Raw genomic sequence first — 17,783 nt, 5'->3', positions numbered from 1 at the left:
TATAATGTAAAAATATTGAAGGAATATTTAAATCGTATTATTATTATTATTATTATTATTATTAAAGGACCATGTGATGAGCACTCTAAAAAGACAGAAAGGAAATTGATGATAAAATAATATGAATATGTTTACATGGTATCCAATAATTGTAAAGACAGTAAAGACATTTACTCAGATTTGTTTACAATTTAATAAAAAAAACTGTATATTGTTTGACACAGGTTTTATTGTGAAAGGTTGGCCGGATGTTACATCTGTTATCACAGTTAACTTAACACGTGTCATCCTGTTAGCATCCTGTTAGCATCTTGCACAAGGACTGTAGCTAGCATCCTGCTGTCTAGAGAGCAGAGAGGAGAGAGAGAGAGCTGCTGCTCCATGAGGTTAAAGTTACTGTTTTATTACATTATTCTTCTCTAATAATGCTGCAGAGACAGATATTATATAATATATGTTATAAAACAGAGTCTAGTTGTGTTTAGAGGAACATTAACATCAGAATGAGGGTTTGTTTTGGTGTTAAAACTCAGCAGCTGATCAGAAGAGTCTTCAGTCATCATGTCAATCCATCAACAACAGGTCAGTGCACTGATCATCTGATCAATACTTATGATTAATCAATCAACAACAGGTCAGTTCACTGATCATCTGATCAATACTTATGATTAATCAATCAACAACAGGTCAGTGCACTGATCATCTGATCAATACTTATGATTAATCAATCAACAACAGGTCAGTTCACTGATCATCTGATCAATACTTATGATTAAATTCAGAAGTATTAACAGACAAATATTACTATATATTATTATTATTATTATTGTTATTATTGTTATTATTCACTGTTAGTGCTGTGAAACCTGCAGGTCATGTGATATTTACATGTTTTCTGTGATATTAGATGCATTTTGACATAATTTAAGGTTTTATTTTATTTTTTCCTATTTTATTGATCTGTGTCCTCAGAGAATCCCCTATTATTTGCTTATTATTATTTAGTAATCGATGTATTGTAAGTTTTGTTTACTAGATTTTAATTTTAGGTTCTGAACTGTAAATTTATGAAATTAATTGTAATTAATTGTGCTAGGGGCAAAACTCACACCATACAACCTTATAAAATCACTTTTAAGCTCTTACATGTTCACTACATGCAGGCACTTTAAATATAAATTAGTATTAATAAAACACTAACTGCTCTTTCTGTGATTAATATTCACAACGTTTTGTTCTCACACCAAGAAACTCTGACCTTTGAAGATTTGTCATTAATCTTATCTTAAAGACTTTACTTTATTATGAGACATTTATTTGACAGTAAATTTGATAATGATGTTGACAAAATGTTTTATTCATAAATGTAAATTTAACAATAAAAAAACAACTTATTTTTATGTTTCCCTGAAGGAGAGCAATATGTGAAACTTTTATAATTTGACTAACAAAAAAGGCTTAATCTTAAAATCTGTATGTTTTATAATATAATAATAATATAATATATAATATAATAATAATATAATATATAATATAATATAGTTTTGTCTAGTTTGATATACCCCTGTCTGTTTTGTTATTGTTTTATTTCTATACTACTAATCCTGCATACTGAATCTCTATCATTTTTTTTAATAATAAAAAATAATTAAAAGAAATAAGCTATCTATATTTGTACATTATATCATGCAGGAAAATGTCTTTATTACTAAGAATATCTATTTGTAATGTTTGTGTTTGACAGTGCGATGGCGAGCAGCGGGGACCAGACTCTTCTGCAGTCCTCCAACAGGTGAAGAGAAACCCCGACACTCCATGCTGCGACACCTGACCTCCAAAATAAAAGCCACAGGTCCGATTCCGGTGGCAGAGTACATGAGAGAGGTGCTCACCAACCCAGTGACGGTGAGTGATAATCAGTTACAGCCAGAGACCGTTTGCAGGTCACTACCAGATCTCAGTCTTTTAGCAATAACACTAAAGGAGTCTGGTTGTTTAATATTTGACTTTTCCTTTTTATAATTACCTTTTTTAATACCTGAAATAGTTCCTCACCTTCTGCTGCTGCTCGTCGTTCTTCATCCAGACTGATCAGTTTCCTCTTTCAGGGTTATTATGTGAAGAACGACATGCTGGGACCTGATGGAGATTTCATCACGTCACCAGAAATCAGCCAGATCTTTGGAGAGGTGAGACTGGAAAATAATATATAGTCATGTTTCTCAGTTTATTATAATAGTATCTCATCTACAGCTACTTTATCTCCAAGAATACCTTTAAACAGCCGGTTTGTTTCACTGTACTGTTCGCTGTAATACGGTAATATAATATCAGCTGTTTCAGCTTCGACAAAAAGATTCCTCAAAGACGTAGAAATCCTGGAAAACTTTAAATCTTGTTTTCCATATTTTGAAAAACTTGAAAATATATTTGAAAAGTTATGAAATGTTAAGATCAATGATTTACACTTGAAAACAACTTTCTTTAACATAAATAACAATCACAGGACCAGATTTACTTCTTTGCTTGATCAGTAATAAAAACACCAGAGCATTTAATATTCATACAAAATAAAGAAAAGTAAACAAATGTTAATTAAACATAAAACTCTTAATTGGTTATTTTCCTGCAGACTGACTAATTGGTTAATTGTTTCTGATTCTGTCTGTCTGTTAGTTGACTGCATCCTGAAATCTCACCAAAATGAAATACATCTTTACGTCTATTAGCAGGACAGCTGACAGGAAACCGAACATTTGTTCTCAGTTAGATGATAAAACTTGTGGCAGCATCTCCTCATGTTGTTTGGTTTTAAATGTCTGAACGTGTGTTTGTGCGTCCTCCAGCTGCTCGGCGTGTGGATCATCAGCGAGTGGATGGGAGCGGGTCGACCCAAACAGCTGCAGCTGGTCGAGCTCGGACCTGGAAAAGGATCTCTGGCCAGCGACGTCCTCCGAGTACGAACTTTATTTAGTCCGGCAGCAGGATCTGAAGAGTCAGGAAGTTTACGTCTGAAGGTTCAAACTTCCTGTGTTGTTTTTCAGGTGTTCAGTCAGCTGATGTCCGTGATGGGCGGAGCCTCGGTGTCTCTCCACCTGGTCGAGGTGAGTCCGGCTCTGAGTCGTCTTCAGGCCCAGATTCTAACCGGGAACCGTAGCCGGGAGGCGGACGCCGAGGATGAGCCGGTGTACCGCCATGGGGAAACCGCCGGCGGGCTGCCGGTGTCCTGGTACCGCCGCTTAGAGGACGTCCCCGAAGGTACAGCAGAGCTTTGCATTATTTCTCCTGTTTATATTCTGTTTCTTCTTCACACCACACAAGAGAGTAAAACGTTTCTTTCTTCTTCTTCTCAGGATTCAGCATCTTTCTCGCTCACGAGTTCTTTGACGCGCTGCCGATCCACAAGTTTCAGGTGTGTTTTAACGCCTCAGTGTGTAGAACTCTTAACGTGATTATAGCTCGCTTTTATTTGTATTGTTATGATGCAGTCACACCAAGAAGGAAGCAAATTTTCATTTCGCTTTACTCACGCGAGTTGGACCAGAGGAGGAGGAGCTTGTCTCCATGGTTACCAACAACTTCTCTTTCCTCCATCAACCATGGAAGAAATAACCTCTGTTGCTGCTTTCTACATGTTGGTGAAGTCCCAGATATGTCAGAAAAAACAAACAGCGTCATGTCTGGGTTCATAACGTCACCCGGCGGCGAGCTGTATTCACATACAGACTGACTGTATCTAGCAGCCTCACGTCACTACTGCAGTATGAACCCAAAATAAACAGATTGAGCTGTGATTTAATATCAGATCAAAATGATGCTGAAATAACTACATAATGATGCTGATTAGTAAAAAGTCTGAATTCATGCTTTTGTCAGGTCTGTTACCATGACGACAAGCAGACAACTTTTAAAATGCTTGTTTTCTGAATGGAGTCTGGTTGGATCAGATCCAGGCTATGCAGCTGTTCCATCAACACTCAACATGACGTCATCTAGAGACGTTGTTGTCTCTACCAGAGACAGTCTGTGGTTTCTGCTCTCTGGACGGAGATGATGGACTATCGTAGCTCTGGGTGACCACAGACACATACGAGATTTATTTATCCTCCATTTCTGATTCAACAACGTCAGTGAGGACAGGAGGACAGGAGGACGATCTCAACGCTGAGAGGCAAAATGTTCGCTTCTCTCTTGGTGTGAATGCTCCATTAGTAGAAGAATGGGTTGTAGTGGCCTTCAGTGCCGTCTACCATAGTGACATTATACTATTCGACCACTAGATGGAGCCAAAGTGAAATGAAGAAGTCCGATCACATGCTGTTGAAACCTGCAGCTCCTTCAGACTGCCCAAACAGACCTGTGTCAGGTGTTTCTGTATCTAACTGTCTGTTTGTTGTGTGTAGAGGACTCAGAAAGGCTGGAGGGAGGTGATGGTGGACATCGACCCAGAGAAACAGGACCAGCTGAGGTTCGTCGTGTTGCCGTCTCCTACGCTGGCCTCGTCCACGCTTGTCCAGGTGAGAACCTGAAAGAATGAACCAGATTGTTATTAAAGTGGAAGAGAAGAAGTCCTTAAAGTGCTCACAAAGAAACGGAAATCTGAACATCTACATGAGGACGCACTCGCTCTTAAAAACTAGAAACAGAAATGTGAAGACTTCTTAAAGCGCAGGAGGTCTCCAGCTCAGCTGGAAAACACTCATAAGAGCCGGATAAATTTAACTTTAAAGTACAGAAGGTCTTTAATCTTTTAAAGAGCGTGGAAATGAACTCAGATAAACTCTCCGAGGTTTGTTTTATAGCCTCCATCTGGTTTTTACTGCCCACATTTAAACCGTCTATACGTTCGCAGCCTGTTTGATTTGGCCTCTCTGGCTTCGCTTCACTCACTTTGAACTTCCTGCCAGAGGCCTGACATCATCATCATCATCATCATCATCACCATCACCATCATCACCATCAGTCTGTTTGGATGAAGAACCTGCTCTTAAATCCAGCTCCATATCATCAAACCGTGAAACTTTAGAAAGCTGATCTGAAGAGGAGGAGGATTAATTCCTCGTTGAGGTCGTCTGAGTTGTAAAATGTAAACGACGAGCCGGTTTGTGGATCCAGAGAGACGTCGGTACGGGATGTGGAGACGATGAACGAGTGAAAACTTCACTCAGAAACTCAGAGCAGCTGTTGGTGATGATGCACGGAGCCTTTCTAGGTGTTTGGCTTGTTAAATGTGAATGTTTCCTGGTTTCTTTCCTCCTCTGTGACGGTAAACTGAATGTCTTTGAGACGTGAGGACGTCGTCTTGAGCTTTAGGAAACACTGATCCATATTTTACCTCATTTCATCGACCAAACAATTAATCGATTAATCAAGAAAATAATCAACAATGAAATGAATCATTAGTTAAAGCACTAGGTGAATTTGCCCTTTAAGGGAAAACGGGATCGCTGAGAGTAAATTAGACTTTTATAAATACTAAAAGACCTTCTGGAGTGAACCGAACATCGCTTCAGTTTTTATATAAAAGGATAATCGTCTAGCATCTCAATCAATAAAATATGAATTAAAGCTCCAACTAACGATTATTTTCATCATTAATGAAAAACAAATGCTTATCAGAAGTTTCTAAAGCTCAAGATGACGTCTTTAATAGTCTCGTTTTTGTTCAACAAACCGTCCAAAAACCAAATTTACAATAAGATGAAACAGAAAAATCTTCACAAATCCTCCAGATCATGAGATGGTTTGACATTTTTACCTGATTAACAATTTAAATTATTTATTAATCATCAAAATGAATTAAAATTCTGAATTAAATGTCCCAGTTCCACCTTAAACAGACTGAAACCAGACTGTGTGGGTTCAGTCAGACTCGGTGGTCGACGTCTCCAGCAGAGACTGAACTGATTTATTATTGATTGAGGCATAGACTGACTGTGTGTGTGTGTGTGTGTGTGTGTGTCTCTGTGTGTGCGTGTGCGTGTGCGTGTGTGTGTGTGTGCGTGTGCGTGTGCGTCAGGCGGATGAAAGGCGAGGTCACGTGGAGGTGTGTGCAGACGGTGGTGTCGTCGTCCAGCAGCTCGCCCGACGGATCCAGGAGGTCGGCGGCGCGGCGCTGATCGCCGACTACGGCCACGACGGAACCAAGACGGACACGTTCAGAGTGAGACGGACTCTTTCTACACTCAGTGACACTAATACTACTAAAATACAAATATATCTTAGAAGATGTAGTATATTATGATGTAGATTGATATAAAGCGACATTCAGCGATCATCTTGCTTGACATTTTTAAATTTAAGTTTCACTTTACAGATAAATAGAGTATGTTTTAACCTCGCCTGTCGCTGCTTCCTTCTTATTGCTTTCTAAAAAGCCACTTTATAAACGTCTACAGACATTTCCAACGCGGCATCTTTCAAGTTACTTGGCGAGCTTTACTCGCGGTGGCGGTCGACTTGTTTGGTTCGTGGGGACGGTTTGAAGCTGAACGGTTTGAAGCTGGACGGTTTGAAGCTGAACGGTGACGATGCTGAACGGTTTGAAGCTGAACGGTTTGAAGCTGAACGGTTTGAAGCTGAACGGTTTGAAGCTGAACGGTTTGAAGCTGAACGGTTTGAAGCTGGACGGTTTGAAGCTGGACGGTTTGAAGCTGAACGGTGACGATGCTGAACGGTTTGAAGCTGAACGGTTTGAAGCTGGACGGTTTGAAGCTGGACGGTTTGAAGCTGGACGGTTTGAAGCTGAACGGTGACGATGCTGAACGGTTTGAAGCTGAACGGTTTGAAGCTGAACGGTTTGAAGCTGAACGGTTTGAAGCTGAACGGTGACGAAGCTGAACGGTGACGATGCTGAACGGTTTGAAGCTGGACGGTTTGAAGCTGAACGGTTTGAAGCTGAACGGTTTGAAGCTGAACGGTGACGAAGCTGAACGGTGACGATGCTGAACGGTTTGAAGCTGGACGGTTTGAAGCTGAACGGTTTGAAGCTGGACGGTTTGAAGCTGAACGGTTTGAAGCTGAACGGTTGGAAGCTGGACGGTTTGAAGCTGGACGGTTTGAAGCTGAACGGTTTGAAGCTGAACGGTTTGAAGCTGAACGGTTTGAAGCTGGACGGTTTGAAGCTGAACGGTTTGAAGCTGAACGGTTTGAAGCTGGACGGTTTGAAGCTGAACGGTGACGATGCTGAACGGTTTGAAGCTGGACGGTTTGAAGCTGAACGGTGACGATGCTGAACGGTTTGAAGCTGGACGGTTTGAAGCTGGACGGTTTGAAGCTGAACGGTGACGATGCTGAACGGTTTGAAGCTGGACGGTTTGAAGCTGAACGGTTTGAAGCTGGACGGTTTGAAGCTGAACGGTTTGAAGCTGAACGGTTTGAAGCTGAACGGTTTGAAGCTGAACGGTGACGAAGCTGAACGGTGACGATGCTGAACGGTTTGAAGCTGGACGGTTTGAAGCTGAACGGTTTGAAGCTGGACGGTTTGAAGCTGAACGGTTTGAAGCTGAACGGTTGGAAGCTGGACGGTTTGAAGCTGGACGGTTTGAAGCTGAACGGTTTGAAGCTGAACGGTTTGAAGCTGAACGGTTTGAAGCTGAACGGTTTGAAGCTGGACGGTTTGAAGCTGAACGGTGACGATGCTGAACGGTTTGAAGCTGAACGGTTTGAAGCTGGACGGTTTGAAGCTGAACGGTTTGAAGCTGGACGGTTTGAAGCTGAACGGTTTGAAGCTGAACGGTTTGAAGCTGAACGGTTTGAAGCTGAACGGTTTGAAGCTGGACGGTTTGAAGCTGAACGGTTTGAAGCTGAACGGTGACGATGCTGAACGGTTTGAAGCTGAACGGTTTGAAGCTGAACGGTTTGAAGCTGGACGGTTTGAAGCTGAACGGTGACGATGCTGAACGGTTTGAAGCTGGACGGTTTGAAGCTGGACGGTTTGAAGCTGAACGGTTTGAAGCTGAACGGTTGGAAGCTGGACGGTTTGAAGCTGGACGGTTTGAAGCTGAACGGTTTGAAGCTGGACGGTTTGAAGCTGAACGGTGACGATGCTGAACGGTTTGAAGCTGGACGGTTTGAAGCTGAACGGTTTGAAGCTGGACGGTTTGAAGCTGAACGGTTTGAAGCTGAACGGTTTGAAGCTGAACGGTTTGAAGCTGAACGGTTTGAAGCTGGACGGTTTGAAGCTGAACGGTGACGATGCTGAACGGTTTGAAGCTGAACGGTTTGAAGCTGGACGGTTTGAAGCTGAACGGTTTGAAGCTGGACGGTTTGAAGCTGGACGGTTTGAAGCTGGACGGTTTGAAGCTGAACGGTTTGAAGCTGAACGGTTTGAAGCTGAACGGTTTGAAGCTGGACGGTTTGAAGCTGGACGGTTTGAAGCTGAACGGTTTGAAGCTGGACGGTTTGAAGCTGAACGGTTTGAAGCTGGACGGTTTGAAGCTGAACGGTTTGAAGCTGAACGGTTTGAAGCTGGACGGTTTGAAGCTGGACGGTTTGAAGCTGAACGGTTTGAAGCTGGACGGTTTGAAGCTGAACGGTTTGAAGCTGAACGGTTTGAAGCTGGACGGTTTGAAGCTGAACGGTGACGATGCTGAACGGTTTGAAGCTGAACGGTTTGAAGCTGAACGGTGACGATGCTGAACGGTTTGAAGCTGAACGGTTTGAAGCTGAACGGTTTGAAGCTGGACGGTTTGAAGCTGAACGGTGACGATGCTGAACGGTTTGAAGCTGAACGGTTTGAAGCTGAACGGTTTGAAGCTGGACGGTTTGAAGCTGGACGGTTTGAAGCTGAACGGTGACGATGCTGAACGGTTTGAAGCTGAACGGTTTGAAGCTGAACGGTTTGAAGCTGAACGGTTTGAAGCTGGACGGTTTGAAGCTGGACGGTTTGAAGCTGGACGGTTTGAAGCTGAACGGTTTGAAGCTGAACGGTTTGAAGCTGAACGGTTTGAAGCTGAACGGTTTGAAGCTGAACGGTTTGAAGCTGGACGGTTTGAAGCTGAACGGTTTGAAGCTGAACGGTTTGAAGCTGAACGGTTTGAAGCTGAACGGTTTGAAGCTGGACGGTTTGAAGCTGAACGGTGACGATGCTGAACGGCTCCAAAATAAATCAAGGTTGTTCCAAAACAACTAAAACCAAAACAAAGAGGCAAAACCCCAATAAGATGATCAGCAGACTCAGATTGTCTTTACGTTAGGGCTGTAATCCCACGGAGAAAGACGAAGATATCAGTAAAAACCTGCTCTCTAAAATGCAACCATCTTTTTTTTTATTCGTGCTTTTGTGTTCAGTTCAATAAAAGAATGATGGAAATAATTATTTTTTTAATTCAACAAGCAGTTTGTTGTATTTTAGTAGAACACTGAACGCAGCAGGAAGGCAGAACTAAAGACACTTTAATATCTGTGTATTTATTACAAATAATATCGTTATGGTGATATTCAACCACGTTATTGCATATCGCTTATTTTCCTAAAATCGTGCAGCCCTTCTTTACGTTAAACGTTTAAAAGTTGAGAACGACGTCTCTCGTCGACGTCTTCAGCCACGATTTACCCACATCTGACTGTTGACGGGCTGGAGCGCTGTGGGATTTGTAGTCCTTGTAGTTTTTTCTATGGACTACAGATTGACGGTCTCTCTTTAGAGGATGTCATGATGTTTTCTAAGAAGGAATCAACAGACGACTCGCTGCAGGTTTTAAAAAAGGATGAAATTATATTTTTGGATCTTTTTAAATGTCATTTTTAGCTGAATAAAATCCACTTTATGTATCTTATTAGATTTTGTACTAATCCTGTTGTCTTTGCGACCAATTAGAGATTTAGACCTTAAAGTAGTGAAGACATCTGTGGACGGTTGGGGACATTGTGTCCTCTCTTCAGTTACAGTTGAAGGAAACAGATGTAGGAAGCTGTGAAGTCCATCTGCTGCCGGCGGAGAGGAAACCAGGGTCGCCGCTCCTCTTCCTCCTCTTCCTCCTCCTCCTCCTCTTCCTTCTCTTCTTCCTCCTCCTCCTCTTCCTCCTCCTCCTCCTCCTCCTCCTCTTCCTCCTCTTCCTCCTCTTCCTCCTCCTCCTCCTCCTCTTCCTCACACCATAATTTTAACTTAATTGAAGTTATTCTGAATCTGTTTCCCAGAGACGGTCATTTTCTACCAAATAGAAGTGAGAATATCCTGTAGATCTGCATGTTTGATGCTAAATATAAGCGTGGATATGTAAAGCTCATAGCTTTAATCGATTAGTCGTCAACTATTAAATTAATCACCAACTATTTTGATAATTGATTAATCGGTTTGAGTATTTTTTTAAGTATAAAAAGTCTAAATTCTGTATTGTAATTCTGAGTGCAGCTTCTTAAATGTGAATATTTTCTGGTTTCTTTCCTCTATGACAGTAAACTGAACATCTTCGAGACATTTGAGGACGTCGTCTTGTCATTTTATAAACCAAACAACTAATCGATTAATCAACAATAAAAGTGATCGTTAGTTTTTATCTCTTCGTAGGACATATCAGACTGTTGACTCTCTGTACCTGGAGGCTTCTCGGCTGATGGGAAACTGTTTTTATCCATCAGGGTTTTAAAGGTCACCGGCTCCACGACGTCCTGTCCTCCCCCGGCTCGGCCGACCTCACCGCCGACGTGGATTTCAGCTACCTGCGGAGGATGGCCGGAGGGGGCGTGGCCTGTCTGGGACCCGTCACTCAGAGGACGTTCCTGAAGAACATGGGCATCGACTCCCGGATGCAGGTGAGTCTGACGGTTAAAGGTTCTCTGTGCCATATTCAGAGCATTAAATGCATAACGTAAATGCATCGTTGCATTTGTGGGACTTCCTCAACATGTACGCGAGACGTTTTACGGATGTAAAATAAACTTTGTAATGGAGACACTTCTTTGTAAATGACCTCAAACATATCTTTGACATTTCTTGTTATTCATTAAACCATATCTAGTGTTACAGATATAAAGAGTGACTGTATAACGGAGCTTTAAAGACACATTATTGACTTCTTACCAGAATGTTCTGCAGAGAGAAGCTCAGACTGAGATTTGATCCTCAGAAACAAACTGCTTTCACCTCCTCTGTGGTTCTCCGCAGGTCCTGCTGAGGAACTGCAGCGACGCGTCCACCAGGAAGCAGCTGATCGGCAGCTACGACATGCTGACCGACCCCGCCAAGATGGGCGAGCGCTTCCACTTCTTCGGCCTGCTGCACCCGAGCCGGCTGGCCCAACCCACCAGATCAGAGGGGATGAAGCTGGAGAAGAACAATCCGGCGCCGCTGCCCGTGGCCGGATTCACCGAGCTCATCTTCTCCTGACGACTTTCAGAAGATCAACAGGTCGGAGACGTCTGGAGACGTCCGGAGACGATCGGGACTTTTCCTGAGAGGTTCTGGAGCTCGGCCAGACGTTACGGGAGATTTCACAACATCATGCTCACGCTGTTATTACAGCCAACATTTAAAGAAACGCAGAGTACTCATCCAGAAGGAGGACAGAGTCTCTGATTTAGAGGAAAAGAAGACGTATTATGTCCAACATGAAGAGAGCTAAAGGACAATTTCTCTTTAAGTTCACTCTAAAGATGTTTTGATCTAAAGATGCAAGAAAAATAAAGAATTTGTGAATGTATTATTTAACCCAGCGGTCAGTAACATGCGTCTCTTCAGCTCCTCTCCAGAGGATTTATAAACATGGAAATGAATACCTGTTTTTTTGTTTACATTTTCATTTTTATTGATCATTGTTGTAGGTCTATGGTACGACGGTACGACGGTACGACGGAGTATTAGGGCCACATTGAGGAAAAAAAAATACATCTGAGATTTAGAGAATAAAGTCGTTATTTTACGTAATCTTTTTTTTCTCGTAAAGTTCTGACTTTATTCTCGTAACATTACGAGAATAAAGTCTCAGATGTTTTTTCCCTCAATGTGGTCCTAATACTCCGTAGTACATTGTCTCTTTGGCCCTCACTGCATTAGACTTATATACTATATACTGAGACTATAAACTGTGTTACCTTCATCACAATGATCACATGTTTTGCGTCTCCAGACAGATTTATTTTTATTTGTTTTGTCTAAAACGGCTCTTTTGATAGTAAAGGTTTCTGAGCCCTGATTTAACCGATGATCTACACGTTTGTCTAACAAAGTGAAAAAAACTTTTCGTTTTATAATTTTGAAGTCGTGGTTCTTACCGTCACCTGATGCCGAGAGAAAAGTGTGACACCGCTGGAGGTCAGAGGTCATCCGCACGGCAGCAGGAGGATCTCTTTCCCTCCCCGCTAAGCTGTCGCTCGGCCTCCCGCCTCCTCCGTCTCCCGCCTCCTCCGCCTCCTCCGCCTCCTCCGCCTCCTCCGTCCACATCTTGAAGCAGTTAGCTGAGCTCACAGTTGTGCAGCAGCCATTCACAACTCGCTCTGCCGCTCCTCCGGTAGCAATTAAAAGATTCAGTTACATGTGTGTGAGGGAGTGGGGGGGTAGGGGGGAACAAGCAGCCGTCCCTGCAGAGGAGCGGCGGAGCGAGGCGATCATGTTCAGGATTGGTAATTAAATGATCGTTTCCAAACATCCTGCTTCGGATCGTTATCAACTTTTCCTTTCTGTTGTCGAGCAGGTTGGACGAGTCCGACTCTTTTATTATTAAAACGCCTCCAACTGAAGATGTTCAAAAGGTTTCCCGCCTTTAAATCTGATTTTAGTTTGGGATTAGACACAATTTAAACAATATTTATCACCCTTTCTGGCTCAGTTATAAAATATAAAAAGCACTTTAACTATCATAATATCATGATCTCCAAATGCTCTCTGTTTATTGAAGATGGTAAATTACTAACCAGAGGATTCTGCAGGTAAAAAAAAACTGTACAAAGATTTGAATGAGATTCAAAGAAAACATATTGCTCCATTGATTTCTGCTCATATCAGTTCTTAAAATAGTATTTTCTTTTCTTTAATTCCTTCCATCATCTTGCCATAAAACCCTCTAAATAATACTGAATATAAGAGGATGTAAGGATTGAGATGTTCCCAAAGTAAAACATTTAATATTTTTCATTCACATGACACAAACATTTCTTGCAAAAATATAAAACGTGTGAAATAATATTCTCAGGTTGGAGTGGGATCAGGATCACGAACAGTTCGGTTTCCACAGAAAGACAATAGCAGACGATAGCAGCTCGATTCTCAGCTCGTCTTCTTCTAAACAGTTTCAAAGAGAATCGCTCTGGAAAATAACTCTGACGTTTGTTTCTCTGCAAAAGTGTAATGTTTGGAGAATAATCTGGATAATCTCATCTGAGTTTAATGAGTCCTGAGTCTTCAAATAATCCTGTAATAATAATAATAAAACGGTTTGAAATAGAACGAAACAATCCCCTTAATTCAGTCAATACCTCTGAAACTAATGACGAGTACTCATATACAAAAAGATTTAAGTTTTAAAGAGGTTTGTTTTTGTCTGTTTGTCTGATTTTCACGATGGAGGTGGCAAATGCAAAGTTAGCATCACATAAAAACACCTGAATTGTCCTTATACTACCTTAATACTACATACTGACATTTAGCATTCTAAGGTTAGCGTGCTCGCTTTTTCCTGAATCTCTACAACAGAGTTTGTGAGTTAACATGATTAATCAGAACATCCACAACTATAAAAACAACTCCCAGATTAAAAAATACTTGAATTGTTTTGTTTTTAACATATTGATATTTAACGTGTGACATTACCGGGTTGAAAATGATTGTAATTTTGCCTTAATATCTCATAGTTGTTGAGTTGTTGAGCATGTTAACATGATAACTGTAAGTTAATATCCTGTTGTGTACTATTCGCATTCATAGTACAAAGAGCGGAGAGTCTGAGATGTCCTCAACAGGCCACCGTACAAAGAATAAACCCTTTTGGTTTTAGTAACAACATGATGTTTTCTCCGACGGATCCAGTTTCCATCCATCCAGTAGTTTAGTTTTCTGGTGCGTAACGAGCGTTGTGGTTTAAGAAGAAGTTCACTTTTGCAGATGAACAAACCAGAAGTTATAATCAGTGAAATTCTGCTTTTTAAAGGTTTCCGTAATAGATACAGATACAGATAGATTTATTTAGTGCAAAGACATCCCGACAAAGAAGAAGAAGAAGAAGGAGAACTAGAACATAATGAAGACATTTGTTTCCTCTAGTTAGCGTCACATAGAAACTCTACACAGATTTATAAGATCTAAAACGGAACGACGAAGTCATAAAAATATGCTATTTGAGCTGGATTTGTTTTGTAGCTGGTAGCCCTTCCGACGCTCGACTGGCGACGCTCGACTGGCGACGCTCGACTGGCGACGCTCGACTGGCGGCGCAGACGTTTACTGAATGTTGCACTGGGAATAAAACTCCCTCCAGGTTTTGGCTCTCGGGGTGAGTTTGTTATGGCTCGTAGAAAAACGCAGTGAAACAGGAAAAGGGTAAGAAGTGTCTGGACCTGAATTATTGTCACAGTGTCGTCACACAGCTGCCTGACCGCCGCCGCCGCCGCAGCTTCACACGGTGACGGTCTCCACGGACTCTGTTGACCGCCGAGGCCGGGATCCTCGGATCTGCTGCCTCCTTGTGAATAATGTTTTATCCTCCGGGCGCCCCTAGGGGTCCTCGTCCATGTCGTCCAGATTGGGCGACCTGATGAAGTGTGAAGGGCAGTGCAGACCTCGCTCGTCGGCGTGCTCCTCCCAGCGGGCGTCGTCGCTCTCGTGGGTGATGTAGCGCTCGCCTCGCCGCGTCTCGAACTCCCTGAGGTCCAGCCAGGTCTGGTAGTCCTGCAAGAGGACCACAACAACACAATTTAAACCACGTTGGCTGCGACCAAAAACCACGATGGAGATGGCCAAAATGCTTTACTGGAGGCTTCAAAACGTCAGTCCACACACCGAGGTGTGACGTCACGGTGACTACGTCCACTTCGTATCTACAGTCGATATTTATAAGTGAATATTTGAATCAACATGTGACGCGCTCCGTTGTGATGAAGCAGATCAGCTGACCGTTAAACTCTTAAAACTACGGTTGTTTTTTTTCTCAATCTTTAAAAGAGAACTCAGACTCAGTATACTTTTCTGAAAGCTGTAGGAACGTCCTCTCTTTACTTGGACACTCCTGAGGTTTGGTTACCTGCAGCCAGGGGTGACTGAGCGACTTGTCCACGCTGTAGCGCTTCCTCATCTTCACCTGCAGCAGGTTGTTGATGACGTCTGTGGCTGTGAGGAACAACAAACACGTTTTGTCAGATTCTCTGTGACTTCATTATAATTCCAGACGTGTGGATTCCCTGATGATTTAAACCGTCTTACCTTGCTCTGAGATGTCCTTCCAGGGGTTGGACGGGTACATGAAGGCGGCGTTCTGGATCTGGTCGTTGATGTCCTCGTCCTCGTTGAAGGGAAACGTCCCGCTGAGGCTGACGTAGATGATGACGCCGACCGACCACATGTCCAGCGATCGGTTGTAGCCTTTGCTGCGAAGCACCTCGGGCGCCAGATACGCCGGAGTGCCGACCACGGAGCGCCGGAACGACTTCTCCCCGATGATGCGAGCGAAGCCGAAGTCGCAGAGCTTCACCTGGAGGACGAGAGAGGGGGGTGAATGTTCCTCCAGATGTTTTAAAGCACCAGAAAGCAAAGAGACAGTGAGAAGAGTCGTTCTAACCTGAGGGAACGGGTCTGCCGAGGCCAGGAGAACGTTCTCCGGCTTCAGGTCACAGTGGACGACGTTCTTGAAGTGAAGATGTCTCAGGGCCACCAGGATCTGTGGACACGACACGTACCAGCTGATTTAACACGCAACACGCCCATTTACATTCACATATCTGGAGGTCAGAGGTCAAGGGACCTCTTTGAAAATGGCCATGACAGTTTTTCCTCGCCAACATTTAGCGTAAGTTTGGAACGTTATTTAACCTCCTTCCTGACGAGCTAGTCTGACATGGTTGGTACCGATGGATCCATCAGGTTTTATAGAACCTGCTACAGCCTCTGAAAGACATATAAGTCGGTCAATCCTGCGGGTCTCAGGGGGTTAATCTATTAAAGCTGCAGTAGTCAGTATATTTTTGGCATCATTGGGCAGACATCCCATAATAACCTTTCAGCACATTGTAATTCAAGTGTTCAGAGAGAGAACTAGACTTCTGCTCCTCCTCATGGCTCTGTTTTCAGGCTTTAGAACATCTAGCCCGTGACGGGAGACTTTGACCAATCACAGGTCATTTCAGAGAGAGAGAGCGTTCCTATTGGCTGAGCTCCGGTCATGTGACGGCGTTCCTTCACCAGATTTCACAATGGCTGCGGCGGCGTCACAAACCTTCTCATTTTACAGCTAAACCGTGCACTACAAGATGATTCTGAGAACATCTGAGGAGAGAAATAGACATTAACGTAACAGAATATTGATTCATATCTGATCAGCGCTGCCTAGTTTGACTGTTTGGTCAGAGTTCAGAGTGATTGACAGCCGGCTCTCAGAGACGGCAGCTGGACAGCAGACCTCAGATCGGCTCTGACTGCTTGTTTTCCTCCAGTCTGTGAAATCTTGCAGATGCCGTTAGGAGCACTGGAGGACACCGAGAAACATGATTTTTTTCAGGTTATCTGTTTCATGTTCTACTGTCAACAGTTTTTTAATCCTATTTGCTCCGATCACGCCTGACATCATACTGATGCTTTAAGAGACACTGATCAAATCTGGCCGCCATCGTTTACAGTCGTCCGCTGCTGGTCGTCACTGACCTGCGTGACCAGGAACTTGGTGAGGCGCTCAGGCAGTCGGCTCTTCTCGCTGGATAGAATCATCTCCAACATGTCACCGTGAAGCTTCTCCATGACGACGAACACCTGCTCGGGCGTCTCGAACATGCACTCCAGGTTAACGATCCCCGGGTGGTGCAGGTTCTGTTAGGAAACAGGACGGGGACATTAAAAACTACAACAATGGACCACAGCTCAGACATATTCAAACTGAGTTTGATTTTCTATTCTCTTTGACTTTTAATGTTTTTAATTGTATTTAAATGTCCTTTTATGACGTGTTTCTTTTACACGTTGTCTTGATGCTTTATGTGAAACACTTTGAATCGCCTTGTTGCTGAAATGTGCTTTATAAATAAACCTACAAGCTAAAAAAACTGATTTGTTTCTTTAGTTAACAACAATTAACACCCCTTTAGTTTGTTTATATATGTGGATGTAGGTAGATCTGGATGCATGTATATATGCACATATATATATATACATTTGTTTTCATACATGTGTGTATTTGTTTATACGTGTATATATGGTATGGAGGACCACAAGAGTCACGAAAATAGTAATAAAACATTTAATTGATTAATAATTAATTGTACAATAAAAATAGGCATTAAAATACTTGTTTGCAAATTGATTTATTAATCTATGAATAAATGGACTTAATTAAAAAAAGTAATCATTATTTAACATTTTAATGGTCAATTAAAAGAAGAACTTTTTTTACTTTTTTACAAATTAAATATTAATTCATCAATAAATAGTTCAAATTAAAAAGGGATTTAAAAAAACAAAACACAATAAAACTATGAAGTAACTTTTTTTTTTTATTAAATAAAAGTCATGGTTTTATTGAAATAAAAGTATATTTAAAAAAGTTAACAAATCAAGACAAATGAATAGAAAAATAAAATAATAATAAAATAAAATGCCCTGTAGCATGTCAAATATGAATGTGAGTTCGTACAGACGTATCCTAAGA

General features: G+C 42.2%; 2 protein-coding genes across 3 annotated transcripts in view; one reads left to right on the top strand and one right to left on the bottom strand.

The window, feature by feature from the left end:
• Window positions 1-324: 324 nt before the first annotated feature.
• ndufaf7 (NADH:ubiquinone oxidoreductase complex assembly factor 7) lies at window positions 325-11,723 on the top strand. The gene is made up of 10 exons (XM_037750502.1): window positions 325-582; window positions 1,745-1,905; window positions 2,109-2,189; window positions 2,847-2,957; window positions 3,045-3,258; window positions 3,354-3,412; window positions 4,404-4,517; window positions 6,020-6,163; window positions 10,582-10,755; window positions 11,108-11,723. Exons 1-10 carry the CDS (start codon window positions 504-506, stop codon window positions 11,327-11,329), a joined length of 1,359 nt encoding a protein of 452 aa, XP_037606430.1. The 5' UTR covers window positions 325-503; the 3' UTR covers window positions 11,330-11,723.
• A 1,078-nt stretch (window positions 11,724-12,801) lies between these two features.
• The window catches only part of LOC119476883 (serine/threonine-protein kinase D3-like), a 42,710-nt gene continuing 37,728 nt past the window's right edge, over window positions 12,802-17,783 (bottom strand). Inside the window, exons 15-19 of one of the 2 annotated variants that reach the window (XM_037750498.1) lie at window positions 16,787-16,948; window positions 15,708-15,806; window positions 15,353-15,620; window positions 15,174-15,259; window positions 12,802-14,821 (exon numbers count right to left, since the gene is read on the bottom strand). In XM_037750498.1, the coding sequence (XP_037606426.1) occupies window positions 14,648-14,821; window positions 15,174-15,259; window positions 15,353-15,620; window positions 15,708-15,806; window positions 16,787-16,948 (789 nt within the window). In that variant the 3' untranslated portion in view covers window positions 12,802-14,647. The remainder of the gene's footprint in view (window positions 14,822-15,173; window positions 15,260-15,352; window positions 15,621-15,707; window positions 15,807-16,786; window positions 16,949-17,783) is intronic. The other variant, XM_037750499.1, reaches the window with a different exon arrangement.

The sequence above is a fragment of the Sebastes umbrosus genome, chromosome 18 (genome assembly GCF_015220745.1).
Source record: "Sebastes umbrosus isolate fSebUmb1 chromosome 18, fSebUmb1.pri, whole genome shotgun sequence".
Taxonomy (NCBI): Eukaryota; Metazoa; Chordata; class Actinopteri; order Perciformes; family Sebastidae; genus Sebastes; species Sebastes umbrosus.
This window is presented reverse-complemented; position numbering and strand designations above follow the sequence as displayed.

Bases quoted from the DNA above. Each gene is read 5' to 3' on its own strand.
- ndufaf7 (XM_037750502.1), top strand. From the start codon at position 504: ATGAGGGTTTGTTTTGGTGTTAAAACTCAGCAGCTGATCAGAAGAGTC. The intron at 2,190-2,846 runs GTGAGACTGGAA...TGCGTCCTCCAG, and splicing joins TCAGCCAGATCTTTGGAGAG to CTGCTCGGCGTGTGGATCAT. The intron at 6,164-10,581 runs GTGAGACGGACT...TTTATCCATCAG, and splicing joins CCAAGACGGACACGTTCAGA to GGTTTTAAAGGTCACCGGCT.